Here is a 25,393-nt window from a genome sequence, read left to right on the forward strand (position 1 = left end):
GCTATGAACCTTTTTTGGCATTTTTCATCCTGCAGGTAGATTTTACTGAAATATTTGGCTCTCACTCTCTCCAGCTACCCTGAATTCAAAGCTAACTTACCAAGTGGGTCTGGGTGGCAGCTGGGGCTCAAACAAGAATTGGAGCTGGTCAAGTTCCCAAGTGGGTATCCAACCTGCATCAACGAGAGCCAGCTCAGCCACCACGCCATCTGGTAGCATTTTTTTTGTATATCTTTCTATCTATGTATACACATAATATATTTACATCTAGAGAGAGAGAGAGGGGACGCTGACCATTTCATTTTCGTAGGTTTTCAAAAATATTTGTGGCAGTCCCAGAATGATAAGATTTGTTACTAGAAAGAGATTTCCTGAATATTATACTTTTTAAGAAGTCTGAGAGAGCGAGAGCACGTATTGGTTTATGTCAACATATTACTGAATAATTATGACTCTCTCTCTCTCTCTCTCCTAACAAAAAAAGAATCCCCCCTCTCATCCCTGTAATCTCGCGTCTTTTATCTGCACTCTCTCTCTCTCTCGTGAAATCATTTCCTTTCTCTCTCTACAGTGTCCGAGCCCGCATTGCGTGCTAGAGGCGACACGACCACCACTAGCCACACACTCTCACCATGACTTCCCCTCTCCTCTGGTTGCTCTCCCTCCTACTTCTCCACCCTCTGCTTTCCCACTCTGTTCTTCCCTACGGTAAGAAACCCCTCTCTCTCTCTCTCTCTCCACTTCTTAATCGTGCTACTTTATTTGTCCTCTGAACATCTTCGTTCGGCTCTGAATGGAACTAGAATTGCTTTAATCTTCTCTTGCATGTGATTTCATGATCTGGGTCTTGTTTTTTGTTGTTGAAATTCATATATCTCTTCATGTAGACTTGATTTTTTCTTAGTTCTAGCCCGATCATGAACTTTAATTGCTGAAACTGATTTTGGGCGTCACTGAATTCCATGATTAGAGAAAGTTTGGTGTATAGTTCTTAGTATTGTTGGTACCTCTTGAACACATGCAGATTTTTCATTGCTAATCGACTGTGGTGGGCAAAGCAATTTCACTAGCCAACTCAACCAATCATGGATAGCCGACCGGTTCTACACTGGAGGGAGTTCAGGATTAGTCACAAACCCACAGAATTTCAACCAACCTCAAGAAAGGACCCTCCGGTTCTTCCCCGTTTCATTCGGAAAGAAGAACTGCTACAATGTCAATGTTCCGAATGGTCGTTACTTCATTAGGACGTTCACTGTGTATGACAATTACGATAGCGAGCTGCACACGCCGAGCTTCGATGTTTCTGTGGAGGGTACTCTTGTTTTTAGTTGGAGATCGCCGTGGCAAGAGGAAGTAAGCAAGCATGGGGCATATTCAGATCTTTTCGCGTTTATAAATGATGGGCAAGCAACCATTTGCTTCTATAGTATCGCCACTGATTCTCCGGTGATCGCGTCTTTAGAAATCGTACAAGTTGATCCGCTTGCATATGATTCTTCATCCATCGGGCGGGATCTCATCTTGGTAAACTACGGGCGTTTAACTTGTGGATCTAACTCCTTTGGACCAGGATTTAGCAAGGATACGGATTACTTTGGTAGAGCTTGGCTATCTGATAAAGAATTCCGTTTGAATTCAGATGCTAGAACAATTTCGACTACAAACTCAATACATGGTGCTGATCAGGCGCACGACTATTTTCCAGAGCGGTTGTATCAGACTGCAATAATAGTGGGTTCGGGTAAAAGTCTTGAATATACACTGACTGTGGATGCTAGATTGGATTACTTGCTGTGGTTCCATTTTGCAGAGATAGATCCTGTTGTAAGTAAAGCAACCCAGCGTGTGTTTGATATCTTTGTAAATGGGAACAAGGTTACCAGGATAGATATATTCGAGCAAGTCGGTAGTTTTACTGCTCTCAGATGGTACTACATTGTGAAGCAGCTGAACAGTACAGATCTGAGCATAAAACTTGTGCCAGTGATTGGTCCACCCTTGATATGCGGACTCGAGAACTATGCTATGGTTCCCCTTGACTTTAGAACTGTTCCTAACCAAGGTATGTTGTGTTTCTTTCGGACTCCTCCCTTTGTTGATCTTTGTAGTTGTTTTTTCGTGCAGAGAGATTTCAAATTTTTAGTCAAGAACGAGTAATTTGGAGATTTGATTTTTGGAAGCTATAGCATACTTACTACATTTGTGAATTAACTGAACAGCTTTCAAGTTTGGCATTCTCTTTGGTCTAAGCAAAGAAGTGTATCAATTTTGCAGTGCTTGCAATGAAAGCGTTGAAGGAGTCACTGCATATTCCTGACAGAATGGGCTGGAATGGTGATCCATGTGCTCCTTCCACTTGGGATGCTTGGGAAGGAGTAAGCTGTCATAATGACGGAAAGAACAGTCTTGTCATTACTCAGTTGTAAGATCATTTTTCAGTCATACTAGAGAAACTTTCTTGAATCTGTAGATCAAAGATTTATGTTGAAGCTTTTTTTATCTTCTTTATGCCTTGAACACTGTGATTTTCTATTTACTTGCATTTCCCTTTGAATGTATAGGAACTTATATTTTGAGAATGTATGTCCATCCATTTATCTTGTCATACAAAATCATTTAGGGATGATCAAATAATATTTGTCTATGAACCAAAGGGGAAAAGGAAAAGCAGAATAACATGAACTATTGGAAATGCATTTCACAACCATTGTCATTAATGGTAGCTCCCACATTCAGTAAATAACATTAACATCATTACTTTTTCTGTCTTCAAAGTTTAAAAAAAAATCTTCAATGCCTTTGTAAGTTTTCTTAGGGACTGTAAATTAGAATGTCGTGATTTTATTCTGCCAGAAACTCATATCACAACTTCCTCAGAGAGAAGGCAAACTATTTATATGTTGACCCATATAAGGTGAATGCTCTTATCTAGTCAAACAGTCACTTAATATCATGGAAAAAATAAATTAGTATGCTCTTTGCCAATATATCAATTGCATCTTGATCGGATACAAAGTTGCATCCACCCTAGATACCTCTTTGCATGAGGGTCAACAGAACAGTGAATTCATGTACATGTTATCTTCAGGAAATGTTCCATGCCATAGTTATAGAAATTTAGTTAAATTAATAATGCCTAGATCTTGTAATGTGAAAGATGAGGTTGAGTGAAAGCTGTTGTATTGCAAATTCCATACAAGTTTTAGGGCTTATTTTATCCATATTGTGAGTCATAGTTTATAGGTTTGATGTTTCTGTTTTAACTTTTTTCTTAGTGTTTACTATTTTGATTTATAGAATTTGATTATCTGCAACAGTTGTTCACCAATTTGCCTGTTTGTTATTGTCTTGCCAATCTTCTCTATAATTATAAACAATGAACGCCTTTCAAGTTATCCAATCATTAATACTTAAATATATCTTAAGAAGTTCAAATTTGCATCAAAACTACTTATATCAGATTTTTGTGCTCACAATCTTAATTACTGTATACTATTGAATCAATTTATGTTGTAACTCACAGTGTAACGTTATTTTTCTTGTCTGACTAGGGATCTTGGAAGTCAAGGCTTGAAAGGATATATCAGTGACAAGATAAATCTTCTAACAAACTTGTTGAGCCTGTAAGTATTATCTGTTCAATGTTGTGATATTCTCTAGGTGCGTCTACATGACCTAGATCATATGAGTATCAGGTTTTGTTTACTCTAAGCTAGCATGGTTATGATTGTTAACCATATTATATTTTTAAATTTCTCTGCTATGTGGAAGTCTTATCTTGCTGCTAAAGCATGAAATAATGAATCTTGAGTAATTAACTGTTGACAGAAAAGAATACAAAAATAATGATTAATGACTAAGGAAAAATCTATGAAGTTGAATGAATGCATCTTTGCTAATAGCAAAAAAATTATTGAAGGTTTGAATCATTTCTGATATCATCACAATAATAAATCTCTCTCTCTCTCTCTCTATATATATATATATATATATTAGAAAACATTTTTGGTGTTTTAATCAGAGACTATCTATTTTCCTGAAAATTTTATTTCTAGTCTATGTCACATAGGTGCGGGTGCGGGTGCGGGTGCGGGCGCGGATGCGGCACTTTAAAAAAACTTGGGTGCAGGGGTGCGGGGAGGGTATACATATATATATATATATATATATATATATATATATATATATATATATATATATATATATATATATATATATATATAATTTTTAACAGTTTTAAGTTAACATTACATGTATGTGTGCATTTATGTAATTATATATATAATATAAATAAAAATGGACTTCATTAAGGTTAACTGAATCTACTTTTGGATAGAAATGGACCTCAGTGTGGTTGACTTCACCTAACACAATGGAAGTTGTGTCCAAGTGTCGCACCCGCCTGGTTGCAGGTGCGACGCGGGTGCGGTGCCCTGTTAGAAGAGTCTGTGTTACAGAGTTTCTAGTTTAACAGTAGCAGTGAATATTAAAGGACAGTTTACGCTCTAGGCCATTTCAACTGTTAATGCTTTGATGATGTCATAAGCAATGTAATTTCTTTGTTGTCTTTACAGGAATTTAAGCTCCAATAGTTTGACTGAAAGTATACCTTCAGGGCTAGGAGGTGCATCTCTTGTACAAGTGTAAGCTTTTAAATCATCCCATTTGCTTGAACCACATTATCTGTCCATGCTTTCTTCTCTTTGGCACTGATTTGACAATACATGCTCGATCTACATTTCTATGTTGGGATACTTTATCCTTTTCAGTAGCACAAATCAATTTTCATTTTATTGATCTGCAGTTTTTTATGTAATTAAACAGTGGTATACTTTGAAAATTGTTGATGATAAAGATGGCAACTAGATGTCAGATCTCCTACAGCCACTGCATTTATGACCATAGCTGTATGCAACTAACTTGCCATGTCATGCTGATGGATACCGATTGAATTCCTGAAGATATTTTCTTTTTTCTTGATCAGTAGTTTTAATTGTTTCATTGAAATAATTAAATTGCATGATTCATAGTATAATTGGTTGATCCAAACTTTTTTTTACCGTCTCATATGTTTATCTGATCTAAGACCTGAGCTATTGTACTGGAAAATGTTTATACAAATGTTTAAGTTACACTTCCATGTTCACAAGATTGAGCGTGAAGTGCAGGGTGACTAGTTTGACACTTTGACTGTCCTAGTGCTCTAGTTGAATTAGCATCTTTACATGCCTGCCTAAATGCTTCTTACTTTTAGATTTGACCTTCCAAGCATTCTTAATATCATTACCTTTTGGGAATTGTTGCAACCATAGATAATTCTTAAGTTATCTATAGAAGGAGATTTCTCCTGATCTTCCTTTTCCCCATGAACAATGTTCTCCTTCCCAAAACTTAAAATTTATCTTGATTTTTCCATAAATAGGATATGCTTACAGTTAGGTGTGCATTGACAGCTTCAAGAATGAATGTTGCCAATTAGATCATAAGCATAACCTTTTGACTGAAGTACCAAACGTTTACTGTAACCGAAAGGAACAATCACAACCTAACCTCAAGGTTAAGATGAATCTTTTAGAAATGCATGACTTTATCTATTTTCGTGCATCCCTTTTATCACATGAAAGTGCTATCAACTTATTACTTCAGAACTTTATATTCTACATGTGCATATTTCTATTTTGCCAATTTGTGCATATTTCTATTTTGGTCAGATATTGTATTGAGGATCATTCTTTAAATGCTTACTTATATAAAGGCTGTAATACGGTACTCAATATATTAAAATCTGTGTACACTTTAAATGATCAAGCGGATGACATGATCTATAAGATAACACTAACCATGCTGTTCTTTTGCCTTGTAATTTTGTACCTGTCTGGTTGGTTTTAGATTTTTATCCTAGCTGCCTGTTTCTAATGGGTTATTATTCCTAATTAATGACTAAATGAAAATTTACTTTGAACTTTCCTGATGTGTATATTTTGGGTATTGTATCTTACGTTGAATGGTGTGTAGGGACTTGTCAAATAACCTGTTATCTGGAGCTATCCCTGACAGTTTAGGTTCTTCGAATCTCCAAGTTGTGTAAGTAGCCTGTTTTTTCCCTAAATCACTTTTTTTGTTGACTTATGAACTCTTCATTGGATGCTTTTTCTATGGAATACATAGTATATGCTAGCATGTCATGGAGAGATTTTTTTTTTCTTGTTGTATATATTTTTGTTAAGGGTATCATTTGTTCCTGACCATGCATGTCTTGAGCTTACAATTACAATTAAATAGATCTGTATATACTCCAGCAATTGTCAGTATTTTTGTGGTATAGACCTTTATGGCATATTTTCGCAATATAGGCAAGTGTTTACATGAAGAAAATGTGTTGTTCTCCATCAGAGGCATACTGGTAACAGACCTATTTTTTCCATTAGGATGCATGAAGTTCTGGAAAAGTTGAAAGGTTCATGCCCAGTTTTTGAATTTTGGAAAGTTTCCAAATCCTCTAGTATTGAATTTGGATTTAAATCAGAAAGGTCAGCCCCCCTGTTTTTCTCAATCACTTTGTGGTTGTCTCCACTTCTCTGTTTGTGTGATTTCTGAATCAAATTGGGTATCACCTATGAAATTTATGGAACAATTTTTATGGATTTTAAAAATGGATGCCAGTAAATTTTTCTAGAGTTTATCATAGGTGAGGAAAAATCAAGGTTGCCAGACTAGGAAGCAGAAACAGGAAACAATACGGGAAGTGAAAGTGAGAAGCGATGCATTTTAAAATGTATAGAAAGAGGGAAGCTAGGAATAAAAAAAGAAATATAAGAATTGAATGGGAATCAAAATAAAACACATAAAAACTAAAATAAAAGTGACATTAAATTTCCTGTTTTTTAGTGTGACAATTAAATTTTTAACAAAATCTAAAAATAATGACTACCAATTTAGAGAAAGCACATGGAAGTGAGTGAGAAGAGTAAGAGAAAACACATAAAAAACAAGAAAAATCGATTAAGAGAACATATCAGAAGAATAGATTAAGTGTGTGGAAAACATAGGAGAACCGTGGGAGAATCGAGGTTCTCATCAAGTTTCGGAAGCGATGAGTATCGCGCTTCCGTAGTCAGTTTCTGGGAAGTGAGCTTCCCGCCTATCTAAGAAGCTTCCGGTAACTCTGGGAAAAATACAAATTGGTTGGTGCATCATGATGCTAACTGTTGCATTGCCTTGTGTTTTTACTTTAACTTCCAAGTGAATGACCTTTCAATTTTCCTTAATATAAATTCATAATATGTGAAGTCCTTCTCTGAGTTATTTGTTTTGTTTTACTTTAGGAGGAAAACCTGGGAGATGATTTATAGCATATCATATTGTACTATTAGAACAAAACGATATAATTTTAAGATGATGTTGCTCCTCAATTTTGTTATTTTCTGTTTTAATGCTTTTTGCTTCATGCCTATGAATTACTTGGTTTCTTTATTATAAGAAATATCAAAATGAAACTCTCACTGTGGAACTCAAATATTTAGCCTAATAATTTCCCCTTACTGGATCCAAGAGATCTTCAGTTGTCTTCACTGTTACTGCTACAATTGTTTATCTGAAGGCTTCCCTTCTAGCTATGCCCTTATCAGTATGCATCGTCACTTCATGGAACACACTGGCATTCATATCTCAGATGGTAATGACCCTTCTGCATGTCATCATTCTGACATGAAGCTGCATTTGTTAACAAGAAGATGCTGAAACATTTATGACTATTTTATCCATGTAAAATTCTTTCAATCTCTTTGCCCTCTCAAAATAAAAAAACGATTGAAGGGCATGAGGACTCTAAGTATCGTATTTGTGTGTTCTTGTGTGCTTCATTGTCTTTAGATATATAATTTTTCCAAAACAACTTATGAACAAATAATATTCCAAATTTTAACGTCACTTTCTTTAGAGATTGTTATTGGACCATATGATTATTAAATATCTATGGATCATTTGTTGATATTCAGATACTATGATTAATCCTGAGAAAAAGTAATGTCATCATGAAGCCAATGGATTTTCCATAATGTGTATCCTGCAGCAAAATAAGGGGTACTTCCTATCTACAACAAGTAACATGGTCACGACTATATTGGGACACATGTATCCTTCTTTATCATTTTTTCTTTTGCAGTTACTTTTTCTATGTATTCAATTTCAGAATTTTTATATACTAAATAACTCAGGTTATTGAACATAGAACTATTAGGGAGGGGTAAGATGGTTGACATTTTTAATCATTTCTTTTTGTTTGCATGGTGTCGTGAGCATAAGTGGATCATATATTGAGCAACATTGTTAAGCTCGGTGTGCACTTCATACTTAAATCTATTTCCCATCCATTTCAAATTAGATGTTTGACACAAGTTTTGTTTATATGTTTATATATATATATATATATATATTATTTGCTTTTCTTTTCCTCTCATGAAATTATATGTGCCTTTTCAAATTTTCTTGTATTATTGTTAATACATTCTTCTGTTCCAGGTTATTAAATGGTAATCAATTGGATGGACAAGTACCCGAACGTCTTTACTCTATTGGTGTGCATGGTGGACTGATTGAGTATGCTCTTCCACATGAAATTTTTCTCCCGATAAACCTTTTTGTTTTGCGGTCTAAAGAAAACCAATGTGATCTCTCCTGTTTGAAAATTTTCACATTTTGACAGTTAGGGCACCTCATATTTGTTGCAGTTGATTTTCCAAAATCATCTTTTTTAAAACCATGATGTAGTAGTATTCATTGTCCTAAGCTTCTGCATATTGTTCAGTTGGGCTGCTAGTTTTGTGAATCTGCAACATTAACTTCTATAAATTTGGAATTTTTGCACAACAATCTAAGTTCATATGTTCCAAAATGAGAAGCAACTGTGGATCTCTATTTTAGTGGCATACTGCAGAAGCACTTTTTCTTGTTAGCAGCAGGGAGGGTTTGAAAATTTTGGAACTGGATCAGACCCATGTGCATTCAAATCTTTGCTTGCATATTATCAGATCCTATGTATTGTGTCCAGATCTAGAGAAATAGGATGAAATACCTTCTTTCACCTTTTCAAGTGAAAAATAGTCTGATGTGGGTACGGTTAGATATTCCTTGCCTAGTAATGTGTCTGGATCTGGTCATTCCTTACTCCAGACTCATATTGACCCAGACTTGCAGTCGATCTGATCCAAGTCATTCAGGCTGTTAAAAAGAATTGTGGGTCAGTTCTAAGTCAGACCTGGTCTATTGACTGTCACAGCAACATGGATCTGGATCAGTACAAATATAAGCTCCAGGTGGTGAAAAATGGCAGGGAGAAGTTCAAATTTGGCTGCTTTAAATATATTTATTCATGATAGTTGATTGAGAAGTACTATGCACATCTTGAAAGTTAGTGTTTATGCATAAGCTATGAAAATTTGGTCAAAGCTGTATTTGAAATTTACTTCATGTCAAACCAATGTTTCTGCTGTATGTTCTTTTATCTGGAAGCAGGTACTGGATGATGAATATCAAAAGAAAAGAATGGTCTGGTGGGAATCATCTTCCATACTAGAATGAAATGTATAAAATGGAAAAATATTATGTTTTTTATCAATGATCTGAAGCTGCTTTTGTTTTGATGTAATATTATTCTAATTGAATGTGCTACAGATTTTATGTAACTGATACCTTTCCTAATTATGTAGGTAAAAAAGAATTTGGATTTCCTAGAGCAAAATAAGACTTTGTTACTGATGATCTTACATACGTTATGCATGAAAATTTGGTGTGGTGAAAAGACCATATGGCCTAGTAAATGCAATGCTTGTTTGGTTTTGACTTGGAGATAGCTCCTAGTTCTACCATTCATTTGAGTTCCTCTAGTTCCATTCCAGTGGGTATTGTTTGGGATTTTCCTTTAATGTTCCTTCTACCTTGTTGGAAATTGAATTTTTTACTTTTGCCTTTTAGAATTCCAGTAGTCTGGACCTACATTTGGCAAAGTGCAAGTATGAAATGATTTTAAGCTCTATTTTTCTGATTCGAAATTTTCATGCTGTGAGATATTGTGAACTTTCTTGTGCTGGTGCCTGACCATTTTTTATTCATATAATCGGTTTTGCAGTCTTTCTAGTAACAAAGGCCTATGTGGTGTGCCCACTCTACCTGCTTGTCCATTCTTCTGGGACAAGGGCGGCTTATCTGATGGTGCAAAAATCGCAATAGGCCTCGCATGCATTATTTTTCTAGTGCTGTTAATTCTAGTTATTTACATAGTCTGCATCAGAAGGGGAAGAAATGATTATGACTTTGAGCTTCCTCAGGATTTAATTTGTAAGTCAATTGATAGGCCAAAACTCATCTTTTCAGTTGCTTTGTTTTTTTGTTTTTCTCATGTTTACCATCTTCGCACTTTGGTAGTATCTGGAGTTCCACTTTTCTTGCACCTTTGGAGCTTTTATTTAACACGAAATCTGATTGGGTTCTATTGCTTTCAATACTGTTGATGCAACTTCTGTAATTATTTGTCATATGATAAATTCACAATCAAATCTTTCAAGGACAACATTACCAAATTCTATGGTTCACATTCATGAAAATTATTGATTGGTATGAATAAATGCACCTTCTCATATTAACTGTTAACACTGCCAGCATGTGCACTTGAAATTTTTTATACTGTAGGGTTAGTGCCTCTATATAATTGTACTTAGATAGGGGATGTCATCCCCTCTGCATTAAATATTCTCATTTAGATGCCTTCATCAGTCATTGAAGTCATGCAACAACCAAGCTGAGTATTTCTCGGAGTTCCTTGAAAATGGGATCTTATGTGACATCTTGTTTGTCAAATTTTTGACTTGTCATCAGTGACCACGTACAATTTTGGTTGTGTTGTGATATGTTGGCTTTAGTTGTATCATTTTTTGGGCTTCCTAGATTACATGGTTTGGTTATGCCACAGGTGATGTCAAGCGAGTGTTAGTGAACCAAGTGATTTGAAGTTGCCATTGCCTTAAAAGCCTCCTAGTTTATGAAGTTTTGGACATGTTTACGCTGTTACTCTTCCAAATTGGAAGGCAGTCGAGATCTGAAATGGCATGTTTTGGTTAGGCCAGTAAATGATGGGAAGTAGTGTATTTACAAGGCAGTGGTGTTGCTTGGTCTGGAAAAAGGATACGTTATTCTTTGAGATGCACAATTCTATAAGAGCATGTGGTTTGGACATTAAAAAAGGTGATATTGTAGTTAATTTAAAGATCAAAATTTGATACCTGTAAAGATAATGGAATCACATATCCTAGTTGATTCACATTGATCCTCTTAACTGTAGTTTGTGAGAACAATTCTGATCAATCCCATCACCTATTTGTTGAAATAGTCTTGGAAGGAAATCGGAAGATGATGTAGCTTCAATTGTGTGTGCTTTGTTCCATACAAGCATGCATTTCCCTAGCTTATTTCATCAGGAATATTGCCTGTAGGATTCTTAGATTTGTGTGAGTTCTTGGTGGGAAACTTGGAAGTTCTAATTTGAGAAGGCACCTTTCTTTTTTCTTGACTTACACATTCAAATTTGTATTTGGAGGAGCCAGAATTTGAATCACTTTCCTAATCTATATTTCATTCATCTATTAACTTATCTTATGTATAAGATCTTTGCTTGAAAACAAAAAACCATATGAAATAGAGGACTAAATCCTTCAGTTTGTCTTGATCAAACAAGACATTTATGGATGTTTTCTTCATCTAATGCCACTCATAATTTTGTCACAATCAAAATATCATAATTTATATTGTATTTCAAAATAAAGAATGCAGTATTAATCCAAGACGTGTAGCTTTAGAACATTATCGAGTCAAGATTTTTTGCACGGTGACCTAATTGATTTTCTCAACTACTTGACTTTTTGCAATGATGTTAAGCTGCTTTTGATCTAACATCAATTAAGTGGAGTTACCAAGTTACCGGTTGGTCATGAGGTTTCAAGGCTTTCTTTTTTTTTTGTCAGTGCGATTCTAACTATTTTTGTCACAGATGACACGCTTTTACAGCTGTTTCAAACATGTTGACATTTTTGAAGTTATGAATTTGAAATGCCCACTGATGCATAACTTGGTACCGCATCTTGGTCCAAGTATTTTAGTGTCCTTTTATTTTATGTTGTCTGTAAATTCTATCTGATGACTTATGTGTTACATGTACCAACTGATGCTTCGCTTGTTTTTATATCAGCGGTTGCAGCGAAGAGAAATCGGTACCAAAGGCAGAAGTCACTGATGCTTCTAGAAATGGGGACGCAAAATAATGGATTTTCATCAAGCTTCAACAACCTTCATCCCTTTCAACCAGAATCAGGCTGACAAGCGTCCATCTATTGCCCATTGTGTGGATCAACAAGTCACCACCAAGGATCATGTCAGACTAAAAAAATGATGGTCCTTTGCGAATTGCAGGAACCCACATTGCACTCAGCTTTTCCAATTCGATATTTTCGGAGATTGGATGCAAGCAGCTGATTGGGTATCCATTGATTGAACCATGGAAAAAAGAAGGGTACATCTTGACTGGGATTGGTCAGCTTGGAATGAAGATTTGTGTATCTAACGAAAATATGTACAAACTAAAAAAATTTGGCAATGACAGAATCTTCTTGTGTTCAGATTGTACCTACCTGATGTTTGATAGCGCTTCCCGCCAGTCGCCCGCAGGATGCAAAGCATAAATTGTACATGCAAACGTGAGACGCGGCGGATGGCGTTTCATGTACATAGGTTATTTTCGTTCCACACCCAAGAATTTCATATACAAAGGTTATTTTCGTTCCACACCTCCTGTTACAAAAATAACAGGAACGGAGAACGAAGTTGCCTCGACAGGCGCCTCTCTCGCCCGACTCTCTCTCCTGTGCAGCCGCTCCTCCATCTTCCCCACCCCCCGACTCTCCTCCGTTTTCCCCACCGCCAATGGCGTTTTCCGGTGGCCGGACTATCTCTCGGCTCCCCTCCACGCGCGCTCTTTGCGTGTTCCCCCTCTGCTTGGCTTGACACCCACCATTTCTTTGCATCTCATTCCCCAACTGGCGTACTTCCTTCACAGCAGCATTGCCAGAGCCATGGTCATCTCCTCTTCCTCCTCAGTAATCTTCAAGCCCACAGGATTCCTCTCGAAATCTGGTGTTTCAAGCCATATGGTAGTTCCTTCGCATCTTAGGACCCCGTTCCGATCAAACCAACTTCATGTTTTGCCGAGATTGTTCTGCAAACCCGTCTCTTTTCCCAGAAATTCTGGTATTTGTCGGTTTTTTGAGCGGTTTTCTTTTGTGGGTGATGTGGTGGTATTACGTGGTTTTCATGTTGGTATTATGATTTTTGTTGATTTCTTGTGGTGGGTGAAGCGTCTTTTTGGTTTGTTGTTCCTTTCTAATTTTTATTTTTTATGTTGGTTATTCGATTAGCTTTTACTCATGGTGTGTGAAATTTTTTGGATGGGTGGATTTGTTTTCTTCATTCTTCCTTTTGTTTCCCCCTTTTCTACGATGAATGTTTTCCCACCGCTGCCTGGATGGATTCTGCCAGAGTTTCCTCATCCGCCTCTCGCCAGAATTCGTCTCTCATTTTCTCTGACGCAATAACATATTTAGTTATTAGATCAGAAGTTAAAATCCATAATAAACATGTTAAAACACTTTTATGATTGGGCGAATCAGGTTATACAACTCAAAACAAAGTAATCCGACACATTATCCATGACTGCTCAAGTTATTAGCATAGTGTCATCAAACAACTGACTTGGTACAATTATTACAGAATTTTGTTCTGACTTTTTTTTTCATTTGGTTGAATCCTGAACAAACCATCAAACATGCCGACATAGATTGTATTTGTCTGCTCATGCACATGTAGCCCAGTTGATTTCCGGTGACAGTAGCTACTCTCATGAGAACTGAAAGTATGTGAACTGCAGTACGAACCAAGATTTTAATGGGTTTTATTTTTTTTTTCTTAAATTTCACCATCCCTGGTTGTGATCTAGAATTTTAGATGCTTGGTTTTATAGAAAATGACTCTTAGAGCATCCGAACATGATGGATCTTTTAAGACTTAAAAATCAACAACTCATAATTTTTATAAATATTCAAGCATCTAAAAATTCTATTTTTTATTCAAGCATGATCCAACTGTAGATTCTTAGCAAATGAATCATGCCGTATACATCTCCATGATCGGATTTGCAAAAAAAATATAGAAAATACCTAGTTCACACTCTTGTTCACATATTTCTAGTTGACGTTATATATATATATATATATATATATATATATATATATATATAGTACTATTATAGAAAATTTTCAATCACCATAAGAATTTAAGGAAAAGGTCAAGATTCCAAAACAAAAATTCAAGCAACATTTTTCAAAACAAGAATTTCATATCACCCATAAACTTGGGAACCTGCCCAAATAATAAAATTACCAGCTTTGCTTGTTGCCGGATCATGAAAATTTTTGAAATCCCAATCCTAAATGGTATAATTTTGGAAATTTATTTCAATTTAAAATACATATAAATATTCAGGTTGGGTCGGGTACCCGACAAAAAAGCCAGATCGGGTCATGTACTAGGCAAAAATCATGACTCAAATCAGGCCTGCATGTTGCTCGGGTCGGGTTCCAGTCGACCCAAATATTATTTGGGTTGGCACTTTCCATGCCCATACCCAAAAATTTGGATTCAGATCAGGTTGGGTATCCAATACAAACCCAACCCGTTGACAGCCTTAATCATGATGAAAGCCATCCAACAGGTCGGGTTTATCTTGGATACCTGACCCAAACCGGCTATATATTATTGGGTTTGGTAGAAAAAAAAGAAAGATCTGAACAAAATATTTAACGGGTTTGGGTTTGCCTTCTGAATCCTGACCTGGTTTAGAATCATGTATGAGCACACACTGAATCATTGAATAGGATACTCGACCGGGTAAAGAATTGACTCGTTCAGGCATCCGATCCGAACATGTGCCTACACATGATCCATGAGAATTTGGAAATGTATATAAAAATATAATGTACCTGACAAGATTCGAACCCTAAACCTCTCTGTAATGTAACAAATGATCGAAGGTCCGATCTAACCCGATCCATTTTCACCCCTATATATATTTATTGGGAGTCTCTCTCTCTCGATTGCCTTCGTCGTACTGATACGGTGAACATCGAAGATGGTAAGTCAGTATTAATTACCTTGGAAGAGTTTTCCGATTGAATTCTTTGATGCGATTTGCCTTTCTTCTTCTTTTTTGGTTCAAGGATTAGGGTTAGGTTTCACGAAGAATCGGGGATTAAAAGGTTAGGGTGTGTTTTTCTTGAATGTGCTACCATATGCGTGGGAAGATTAGGATTGCAGGGAATTAGGGTTGGGAAACATTGGGGATCCCTGGGTTTGTTGATTAAGATTTTCGTGGATCGGATAGCGGAGGGTTAGGGTTTCGTATGTTTTCAGACTTTTTCTGCGTTTTGCGTGGTTGGAGTTCCTGGTTATGAACGATTAGGGTTATTAATGTTGGTCGTTCTTTGTTGGTTTTGCAAATTCTGTGTTTTACTTGCCACAATTTCGCAATTTGGAATCGTAATCATGTGATTTTCTGGAGTTTTTTTATTTTATCGTGTATTCTTTGATTCCCAGTTTTTTGTCTTTCTTTACCTCGTGTTATCTGGTTTCTTTTTGTATCTTCTTTATATATTTGGAAGTTTAATTTTGGCCAATTCATTGTGTTCGAAACACATTACTGCTATCAGGATTAGGCAATTCCTGTACGCTTTTTGGTTTTGGAATTGATTTACCCTTTGAAAGGGTTGTTGCACATATTAATGGGATTTGCTTGGAGATTGTTCTGGATCAGAGTTACCGGAAGCTTCTTAGATAGATGCGAAGGGTGCTTCAAGTAAAACTTGATGGGAATCTCAATTCTCTCACGTTTCTTCTATACTTCTCATAGGCTTCATTCATGTTTTTTACATACTTCCTATATGTCCTCTCAACGTTTCTTTTCATGTTTTATATGTGCTTCATCTCACGCTTCTCACTCACTCCCCATGTGTTTTCTCTAAACAGGTAACCATCATTTTTAGATTTTTCACCAAAGTTTAATTCTTACACTAAAAAAATCATGAAATTTAAGAATAGTATCGCTTCTCATTCGATTCTCATATCGCTTCCTTTTTTATTCCCATTTTGTCTTCAAATTGATTCCTAGCTTCCCGCTTCTTATAAATTTCAAAGTGCCTCGCTCGCTTTCATTTTCCGTATCGTTTCCGGTTCCGCTTCTTAGTTTGACAACCTTGTTCTGGAACACTTGGTGATTAGCATAGATTTTTTGGCAGATGCTGCCCTGTCATCCAGGTCCAGATTCAGTTTTTCTATTTTTGTTATATGCATTATGTGCTTCTATTTTACATTCATCTTGGTGGTTCTTATTCTGTTTTTCCGTCTATCGGTTCCAGTCATCGCTTGCAGCTGCTCGAGCAGACAACTTTTATTATCCTCCCGAATGGACCCCTCAGAAGGTATTATATTCTTTCTTTCACCACTTGAAATCAGTGTGACTGTCAAATAACTTAGTGTTGGTTCCTGCATTCTAACATTTTTGTTTTTTCCCATTTTTTTTCTTTTTATTTTCCAGGGTTCTTTGAACAAGTTTCATGGGCAACATGCTTTACGGGAGAGAGCCCGGAAAATAGACCAGGGAATCCTGATCATAAGGTATGCAATTTCTATTGTATTTCTGTTGAATTGGATTATACGATTGAAGGTTTGTAGATCCAATAGGTGCTTGCTGAAGACTAGGATCTAATTTGGATATTCGTTATGTGATGTATAATTAATTTTAAAATTTTCATATGGGTCTTGATTTTACTTTAGGGAACTCCATCTTTGTTTCTGGGTATACCACATGCCATTACTGATAGGATAGAGCAACTTTTATTATTTGGATTTGGATTTAGTGTGATATGTTTAGTTCACTTCCTTTTTGTAGTTATTGAAATCATGTTCAAGAATGATGCTACTATTAAAACAGATGGCATATTTTAATCCTTAGAGGCTTAGACCATCTCCTCAAAGAAATATATCCCAAATAATTAACAATTTGAATGCTAACCTTAAGCAACATCCCTACTAGTGTCCTTTTGTTGCAATCAGCAGTTATTGATCTGATTTACTACTTCAGTCAAGAAATGCCTTGTCTAGAAGAATCATGGTTCAGTTACCTAAGCACTTGCGACTTGGTTCTGTCTCAGTTCAGTACTCAGGCAGTCAGGCGGGTCAAAAGCATTGAGGAATAATAGAATTTAGTTTGATATTTTCTGAAGTCATCAACTAATAACTACCTTGTATTAAGTATTTATTCCTAGATCTACCATTATGGAATGGGGGCCTAGTTTTTGGGCTTGTCAGATTAATTACATAATCAGGATTTTCAAAATAATAAGAATATAAACTAAAGTTAGTGCAGTTGTAATCATCAAAAGGTTTTGAATAACATACCTTGGTCATTGTTAACACAAGAAACGAAATTCCTGCCAGCCAGCTGCGACCATGTCCATATCATGGTGACACTAAACACTTCTCAGCTTTACTTCATCAAGTGTTAAATTTCTTTTTTTTTTGTAAGCATAACTCTAGGCGCACTTTAGTTGTTAATGTTGCCTAAAATTGCAAGCATCTCCTTGAGTTCGTATTGGCTGTAACTCTGGTTTTATTTAAAGCTGGTTGTTGTAGCTGCCCTTCCTTATGGCTGGGCTCCAGTGCATGAATATATCGATATTAAAACTTTTATCATGATAAAAAAACAGTACATTGTCAACATTGGAAATTTTCTTTGATGTGATGGAAATCATGGAATGAATTTTTTTTCTTCATTCTAAAAAAAGAGCAATGAAAATAAGATGAGAGATCAATTCAAGAAAATGTGCCGTGGTGTATGTTGTTTGTTGATGATATTGTTTTGATTGATGAGTCTAAAGCTGGGGTTAATGCTAAGTTAGAATTATGAAGACAGACATTGGAAGCAAGAGGTTTTAAGTTGAGTAAGAGTAAGACAGAATATATGGAATGTCGGTTTAGTAAGCAACGAAGTAGTGATGGGAGTGTAGTGAAGCTTGTTGAGCAAGAAATACTGGTGGATGATTGTTTCAAATATTTGGGATCTATCATTCAAAAGTATGGAGAAATTGATGGAGATGTAAATCATAGGATAAAGGTTGGGTGGATGAAATGGAAAAGTGCAACTGGAGTGTTGTGCGATCGTAGAATGCCATTGCGGTTGAAGGGAAAGTTTTATAGGACAACTATTAGGCCCGCTTTACTATATGGTACGGAATGTTGGGCTGCCAAGAGACATCATATTCAAAATATGAGTGTAGCTGAGATGCGTATGCTTAGATGGATGTGTGGAAATACAATAAAAGATAAGATTCGGAACGAGGAGATACGTAAGAAGGTAGGTATTGCACCCATTGAAAATAAGATGAGAGAGAATCGTTTACGGTGGTTTGGACATATTCGGTGAAGGCCTAATGATGCTCCAGTTTGAAGGATGGAGAAATGGGAAAATATATTAGTTAAAAGAGGTCGGGGTAGGCCTAGGAAGACTTGGATGGAGATGATAGGATAGGATATGAATGCTTTGAACCTCACCGAGGACATGGCATTGGATAGAAATGATTGGAGGAGAAGGATTCATGTGGAAGACCCAAAATGATTTTCTTTTTTGGTTCATATTGCCCCAATTGTTTTGGGATGAAGGCGTAGTTGTTGTTGTTGTTGTTATTGTTGTTTGTTGTCTAAAAAAAGAGCAATGCATGAATAATCATTATTGAAATTTTTTATGTGATAAACAATAATATTGCTAAGAAATAATTAAGACAAATAAATACCTTTATGATATTGTTTGGAACTTTGGATCTGAAGAAGAAAACAGAGGCAAGAGTAACCTTAGCCTTTTGTTTGATTTTCATTCAACCTCCAAGGAGAGTTAAGGAAAGGCAGTTTCAAATTTAGTTCCCATAGTTAAAAGGGTATAAATATGATAAAAAGATCATATTATTGGACAAGAGATCAGTATACTTTAGAATAGAGGAAACATACCATTTAGAATCTTTTAGCTACAGGAAAAAAATAATAAATGGTACTTAAGCACTGTTTGATAGAATTGTTTTGATAAAGAACAGGAAAAGTGGAGGATGAGGAACATGCTTTTTAGAATATTAAATATAGCTCGTTTGAAGTAAAAAAATGAATAAATATGACATAAACAGCATTTAGGCAAGGGGGTGTGAATAAACTTTTTCATAACATAATGATAAGGTCAAAACAAATTTTAATTTTTTTCCAATATCCTTTCAAGTATCATGTCTTTTTGAAAAAAATGTTATGAAGTGAATAGTTTTAGTGAATAGTTTTTGTCATGGCTACCCTGTTTTGCAAGATATATATATATAAAATAAAGACTAACATTTATTGACTTTTAGTCTTATATATTACGTCACTATTTTTAAACCTCCTTTATATAGTTCAATGTTCAAATATGCCTTTGCTCTCTCTTTATGGGTTCCATGTTCAAGCATGCTTCTCTCTCTCTCTTCTGTATGTGTGTGCATGTGCATGTGCATTTGTGTCTGCTGTCAACATGTTCAGCACTCTGTACCTGACTACCTTTGTCCATCCCCAACATTCATATCCTTGTTTACGTAACATAAACTAAACTTACACGATCAGATGAGAGCTAGTTATATTTGAATCAGGCCAGCCTGCTCCAGGTTCATCAGTCGGGGGACTGATATGGGTTAGCTAAGAGCCTAAGACTAGTCACTAGGTCAACCTATTGTGATTTAGCCTGGAGAAGAACCATTGGGCCTTTTATCTTCATGAACACGAGATTTGTGATAACTTCTTCTATATTCATGTGCCAAACATATCTTGGTTGGTTCGTGTCATATTTGTGATCTGGTGAATGAATCAGATTAATGGTTGACGTGTTTCCTGGTGCAAGAGCAATTCTTTCATATTGTACTTATAGTTTGTCTTTTGTTTTTATTTTTCAATGTTTTATATGCATATACAATCTGTGGCCTTGTCTGTGCATCCATGTAATGATTCTTGTGCACCTTGCTACTTGTTCTAACATCTGCGATTATGTTTTTAGGTTCGAGATGCCCTTCAATATCTGGTGTGGTGGTTGTCATTCTATGATAGCAAAGGGTGTACGTTTCAATGCAGAGAAAAAACAAACTGGAAATTATTATTCTACCAAGGTTTGTATCTAATCTTAGATAGCTTTTGCTGACTCTTCAGTAGTTCTGAACACCAGTGTACCCTGTCGATTGATAAGTATAGGCACGTTTCTTCTTTTTCCTCTTTACATTATATGCTATCTGATAAGACTTATTAAGACCATGTGAATTGACATAAATTTCACTTTTCGAATATTTAGTTGCAAATCTTGTTCCTGCAGGTGAAAATCTCAGGAGGTTGTAAAAAATGGCAAAAATATGGGGAAATATAGTTAAAATATTGGTGTGTTTTTTAAAAAATAAAAAATAATAAATTTCAACTTTCTCCTCGATAATTAAAAACCTTCAATTTTCTGGCTTGCTGGAAAAGAAAGAACGAGGAAGATAGGAGAGAGGGAGAGAGGAAGCGGTGCATCAGATCAGACATAGTGATGCATGTGCCCATGCATGCACACACACACACACACACAGAGAGAGAGAGAGAGTTATAATTTTCCCCTTTACATTTAAATTTTAACAACAATATTGAATATTCTCTTATCCTCACGACAAAATCCCATTATATTTTGTTCTAGCAATATATTTAGCATATCACATTTTAAATATAAACATCAGTTAAGAAATTTGTCATAAAAAATTTACAATAAATTGAAAATATCGATATTTGTAACTGGTTGAAAAGATCATATGCTCTGTGACATGGATAAATTTATAATATATTTCATTTGGGGGTTTTATAGTTGATTTATTTCCTTTATGAAGTTTTGTTCAGCATACAATACCCAAGTCCCAAATAAAAAGATGAGAAAGTGCATGCTCTTGTTCTCCTAATACCTAAGAGCATCCTTTTCCACCTTTGAATATTGATCTTGTATTTTATGACATAATTCTAGGTTCTCTGGAATGGGCTTTCATTTCCTTCAATGACCTGTGCTTGTACAAGACTTACCGGAAGCACCTAGGTAAGTGGGGAAGGCACGCTTCCCTGAAGCGCGAAACGTCGCGCTTCCAAAACACGCGGGGAAGCGCCACTTTTAAATGGGAAGCGCGCTTCCCTTTTATGGGAAGCACGCTTCCCTTTAATGGGAAACACACTTCCCATCACGCTTCCCCCTCACTTCCCCCATTTTTTCAATTTTTTGTATTTTTTGTTTTTATTTTTTCCGCTTCCCCCTCGCTTCCTAGGTCACTTCCGGTTCGCTTCCGAGACGATTCCCGATTTGCTCCTAAGTGGTCCCACGCTTCCCGCTTCCTAAAATTTTGAAAGTGCCTCGCTTCCCGCTCCCGCTTCCTCAACTGGCAACCATGGCTTGTACTATGTCCATCCATATCTAGGCTTGATGTTTGTGGTTTATTAAAAATCACATGAAACAGCTGCAAAAGGCATGCATCATTTGTCTATATAAGAAAATTGACTAGGTTTGTAATAATAGCATACATTTCACCTATTGAGTTTACATGTACTCCTATATATACATTTAGGTCTTTTTCATGTATGTACACCGATTTACCAACAACTGTGCTTGATAGATCATCTTGACCAAATGCATATTACTTTTACTGATTTCTCCTTTTGAACAGAAAACTGGAGGCTGTGTGGGATTAATAGATATAGGAAGTTGCAATTAGAATGAGAAACCCATGTTAAACCTGATAAAAAGGTGATGTTGTTAATCACCATTACCTGGAAACAACGAGAAACGTTCTTTTAGCAATAAAAGCATGTATGGAACATACAAGTTTTAGTAGTTGAGGGTTTAATTTTTCCTTTTTTATCACATGTGTGCATATATATGTATATATATATATGGTGGTAGCTGCCTACCACTTTTTTAGCCTACTGCTAGCATACCGTGCTTTTGAAGGTTTTTTGCTATTTTATTTTAAAATCTGACTATACAGATGTGATCTACATGCTTGATTTTATAGGAATCGACTCTTGGATTGTCCGATTCCGACAAGCAAGTAGGTTTTTATAAGATTTAAAAGTCGATGGTCTACAATTTTTGTAAATTTAAATGCTTAAAAAATCATATTTTTATCGAAAAAACATTATCCAAGTATCATTTCCTATCAAATCAACCATGCCGAATACATCTGCAGGGTCAGATTTGCAAAAAACAACCCGGAAACACCTATTCACTGGTGCTAGGTAGCTACCACTTTTCCTGTATATATATATAATGTTTAGTAATGGCGCCATTACATACAAATGCCTCTGGATCTCTTATCTGCATGTAGTTTTGGTCCAATCCAACCTCACGGATGAATTCAGCATTTTCAAAATAGTGGGAACCGGCTTTTGGATCATGTTTTTTAGATGAAAAAAATGAATTTTATTACCTGGGAAGCCTTATAAAATCATGTCTACTTGTCGTAATTGGACGATTCGAGAGCCGATTCCCACTAATTGAAACATGTAGATCACATCTGTAATGTTAGTTTCATGAAAAACAACCAAAAAATGAAAAAGAGGCATTTGTAGGAATGGCTAGCATATAAAGGCCTATATAATCTATTCTTGAATATATATATATATATATATATATATATATATATGTGTGTGTGTGTGTGTGTGTGTGTGACTAGGGAGATACTAAAGGTTTCTTGGAATTTGGGCTCTCAATGTGTCAGGTTTGTACCGAGTACCTGACCCGACCCAACCCAACCTGATTACATGATTATGGACATAAAAAAGTTCAGACTCAAATATTATCCAGGTCAACCTGAACTTGACCTGAGTAATATGGTGGGCGGGTTTGGGTTATGTTTTTGTTTGATATCTGACCTGTCCTGGCTTGATCCAAGTATTTTATATGTTATTTTGTTGAGAAAAATAGCTCCTTAAATAACATGAATCTGAATTCGAGATTTCATTTTCTTGACTTGACAAAACCCTAATCCGAATCCAGCAACTAGTTACATGGATGGGTTTGGGTGCACCCTGATGGATCCATTGACAGTCTTACTTGGAATTATTACTTCAGTTGAAGTCTATATTTGTGTATTATCTTAAAGCAACAAATCTACTTCATTGATACAGATACTGACCTTGAAATGTGTGATTCCAAATTTTAGACAGATCCTGGGCATGCTGAAACCTTTTCATGTCCCTTTTTAAAATTCACGGTTTTCCTGTATTTGATCTTCAAGATTCATGATTGAATTAATACACTAGTGCAAACCTTGCTGAGCCCTTTAGTCATTTGTCTATTTTTGTGCATCCTGAAAGAAATTTCACCCTTTTTTCATTGAATTTTGCATGTCTGAAGCATGGGAATCCTTGTTATTATGTGCAAGCTTGTGGTGCACAATATGTTTATTGTGGCACGATCATTTTTTATCATCTCGTTGTTGAATTCTGTACAGCAATGCTGGTTCATGCATGCTTCCGGTGTATCAAAGCCAAGAGACTTGAGTGCCACTGAAGGCAGCATCTTGTCTATGTAGACAAGAAATATATTCTTTAAAATATGCAAATATTTGAAATGTTCTGTTTTTAGTTGTGTACAATATTGCTATCAGCCATCAAGCTGTGGGGACTCTGGGAATTGGACATGCTTCTTAGGTCTTCAGAGAAGATTTGCATTATTAGCTTCTCTTATCTGTGTTTATAACTTCAGAATTCCGATTCAGTATTTGTCTGAGACTGCCTAGGATCGCATGGTCACTTAGATGTTGCACATTTAGCCCATTAATAATGTTTATTTTGGCACTTTGTAGATGTTCGATAGAGCTGAATTAAGAACCTAGTTTAACAAGTTCTCAACTCTGATCAGTGTTATTATTAAAAGAAAAGTCTGATCAGTGTTTAAAATGTTTCATTTTGTTCAGATATGGAGATTCTCTATGAAGTCAGCATGTTGCAAACAAGAGATTGTTATACAGACCGACCCCAAAAACTGTGAGTATGTTATCATAAGTGGAGCCGAAAGAAAGACTGAAGACTATGATGTCGAGGATGCAGAAACACTTGCCCTTCCTGCTGATGAAGGATGGTTTATTTTCTTGTGCTTTTTTGTAACATTTTATCTAGATTATTCTCAAAGCAGTATCTGACCTGATTGTGTGGATCTTGCAGAAAAAGGAAAACTTTCAGATCCGTTTTATCGGCTTGAGCATCAGGAAGAAGATTTGCAGAAGAAGAAAGAGGCTGAGCCCCTATTGGTGCGCCTTCAACGTGTTTCAGATGTCAGACACTCCAATGACTTTTCTCTCAACCGGGCTCTTCGTGCTCAAATGAGAGTATGTTATTGATTTCAAGCTTTTCTCATTGCTGACGTTACTCTACTTCAGATTAATTTATGTTATGTATGTTTATCTAGAATCAAAAGAAGCGGCTTGCTGAAGAAGAAGCTACTGCACGGAAGATGGGTTTGGGGATAAGGTTGCTTCCTTCATCTAAAGAAGATGCTGAGACAGCATCTCGTATGAAATTTGCCTCAAAGTTTGATGTGAATAGAAGGGAGAAGCGTGCTGCAATCAAGGCTGCCCCAATTTTTCCGGAATCATTGGCATCTGATTCTGCAAAGAGACGGTTGGAGTTGGAGTCAAAAAGGCGCAAAATAAAGGCAGCAGCAGCATCGACTATGTTGGCTGGGTCCTTCAAGCCTTCATCTTGGTCACAGAGTTCTGCCAACAGCAGCAAACAAAATGGAAGGATGGTGGCTGTGAAGCGTGCATGATTGTAAACTTTGAAAAGTTTCCAATTGCGAAGCAGTGGTGGTTTCTAATCAGAAACAGGTTCCCTTGCTGTTTGAGATGGATGCTGAGGTAGCATCATCAAGAGGGCCAACAACATGCGGTGGGCTTTGGTGGTGGTGGTCTCCTATACAAAGCCTTCTGTCATAAAGCCTGACCATCATACTTTCTATGAATTGTATAAAAGAGGTTTGAACTTTTGTAAACCAACTTCAGTGTTACGCTCTCATTTTTTTGTTTAGGTTGTGGTTTGGGTTTTTTTTCCTCTTCCATTTTACATGACTGTCACTGAATGACAGTTTGTCCTTGTATAGCTTGATTTACAGTACTAGTATACTCGAACTGGTTTGTAGTACCTGTGTTCAAGTAATAAGATGATTTCTCTTTTC

At 36.2% G+C, this 25,393-nt stretch overlaps 2 protein-coding genes across 5 annotated transcripts; both read left to right on the plus strand.

The window, feature by feature from the left end:
* Positions 1 to 486: 486 nt before the first annotated feature.
* On the plus strand, positions 487 to 12,660 carry LOC149827224 (Di-glucose binding protein with Leucine-rich repeat domain-containing protein). 3 transcript variants are annotated; one of them, XM_090019213.1, is made up of 9 exons: positions 487 to 708; positions 1,025 to 2,065; positions 2,278 to 2,425; positions 3,555 to 3,626; positions 4,578 to 4,646; positions 6,019 to 6,087; positions 8,524 to 8,601; positions 10,130 to 10,338; positions 12,242 to 12,660. In XM_090019213.1, exons 1-9 carry the CDS (start codon positions 633 to 635, stop codon positions 12,367 to 12,369), a joined length of 1,890 nt encoding a protein of 629 aa, XP_089875339.1. In that variant the 5' UTR covers positions 487 to 632; the 3' UTR covers positions 12,370 to 12,660. The 3 variants fall into 3 exon arrangements, with proteins under 3 accessions (XP_089875339.1, XP_089875340.1, XP_089875341.1); XM_090019214.1 differs by lacking the exon at positions 12,242 to 12,660 and adding an exon at positions 10,970 to 11,259; XM_090019215.1 differs by lacking the exons at positions 10,130 to 10,338; positions 12,242 to 12,660 and adding an exon at positions 9,711 to 9,782.
* Positions 12,661 to 15,119: 2,459 nt separating this feature from the next.
* Positions 15,120 to 25,393, plus strand: LOC149827225 (uncharacterized). 2 transcript variants are annotated; one of them, XM_090019211.1, is made up of 7 exons: positions 15,120 to 15,235; positions 16,515 to 16,577; positions 16,694 to 16,773; positions 20,216 to 20,324; positions 24,138 to 24,295; positions 24,383 to 24,548; positions 24,629 to 25,393. In XM_090019211.1, exons 1-7 carry the CDS (start codon positions 15,233 to 15,235, stop codon positions 24,986 to 24,988), a joined length of 939 nt encoding a protein of 312 aa, XP_089875337.1. In that variant the 5' UTR covers positions 15,120 to 15,232; the 3' UTR covers positions 24,989 to 25,393. The 2 variants fall into 2 exon arrangements, with proteins under 2 accessions (XP_089875337.1, XP_089875338.1); XM_090019212.1 differs by lacking the exon at positions 15,120 to 15,235 and adding an exon at positions 15,546 to 16,413.

This window comes from Nuphar pumila, chromosome 10 (assembly GCF_984573655.1).
Source record: "Nuphar pumila chromosome 10, dmNupPumi1.hap1.1, whole genome shotgun sequence".
NCBI lineage: Eukaryota > Viridiplantae > Streptophyta > Magnoliopsida > Nymphaeales > Nymphaeaceae > Nuphar > Nuphar pumila.

Excerpts from the sequence above, each read along its gene's own strand:
- LOC149827224 (XM_090019213.1), top strand. The coding sequence starts at position 633 with ATGACTTCCCCTCTCCTCTGGTTGCTCTCCCTCCTACTTCTCCACCCT. Across the intron at positions 2,426-3,554 it reads AGTCTTGTCATTACTCAGTT|GGATCTTGGAAGTCAAGGCT; the intron begins GTAAGATCATTT and ends TTGTCTGACTAG. Across the intron at positions 10,339-12,241 it reads GCTTCCTCAGGATTTAATTT|CGGTTGCAGCGAAGAGAAAT; the intron begins GTAAGTCAATTG and ends TTTTTATATCAG.
- LOC149827225 (XM_090019211.1), top strand. Across the intron at positions 20,325-24,137 it reads GAAATTATTATTCTACCAAG|ATATGGAGATTCTCTATGAA; the intron begins GTTTGTATCTAA and ends CATTTTGTTCAG. Across the intron at positions 24,296-24,382 it reads CTTGCCCTTCCTGCTGATGA|AGAAAAAGGAAAACTTTCAG; the intron begins AGGATGGTTTAT and ends TGTGGATCTTGC.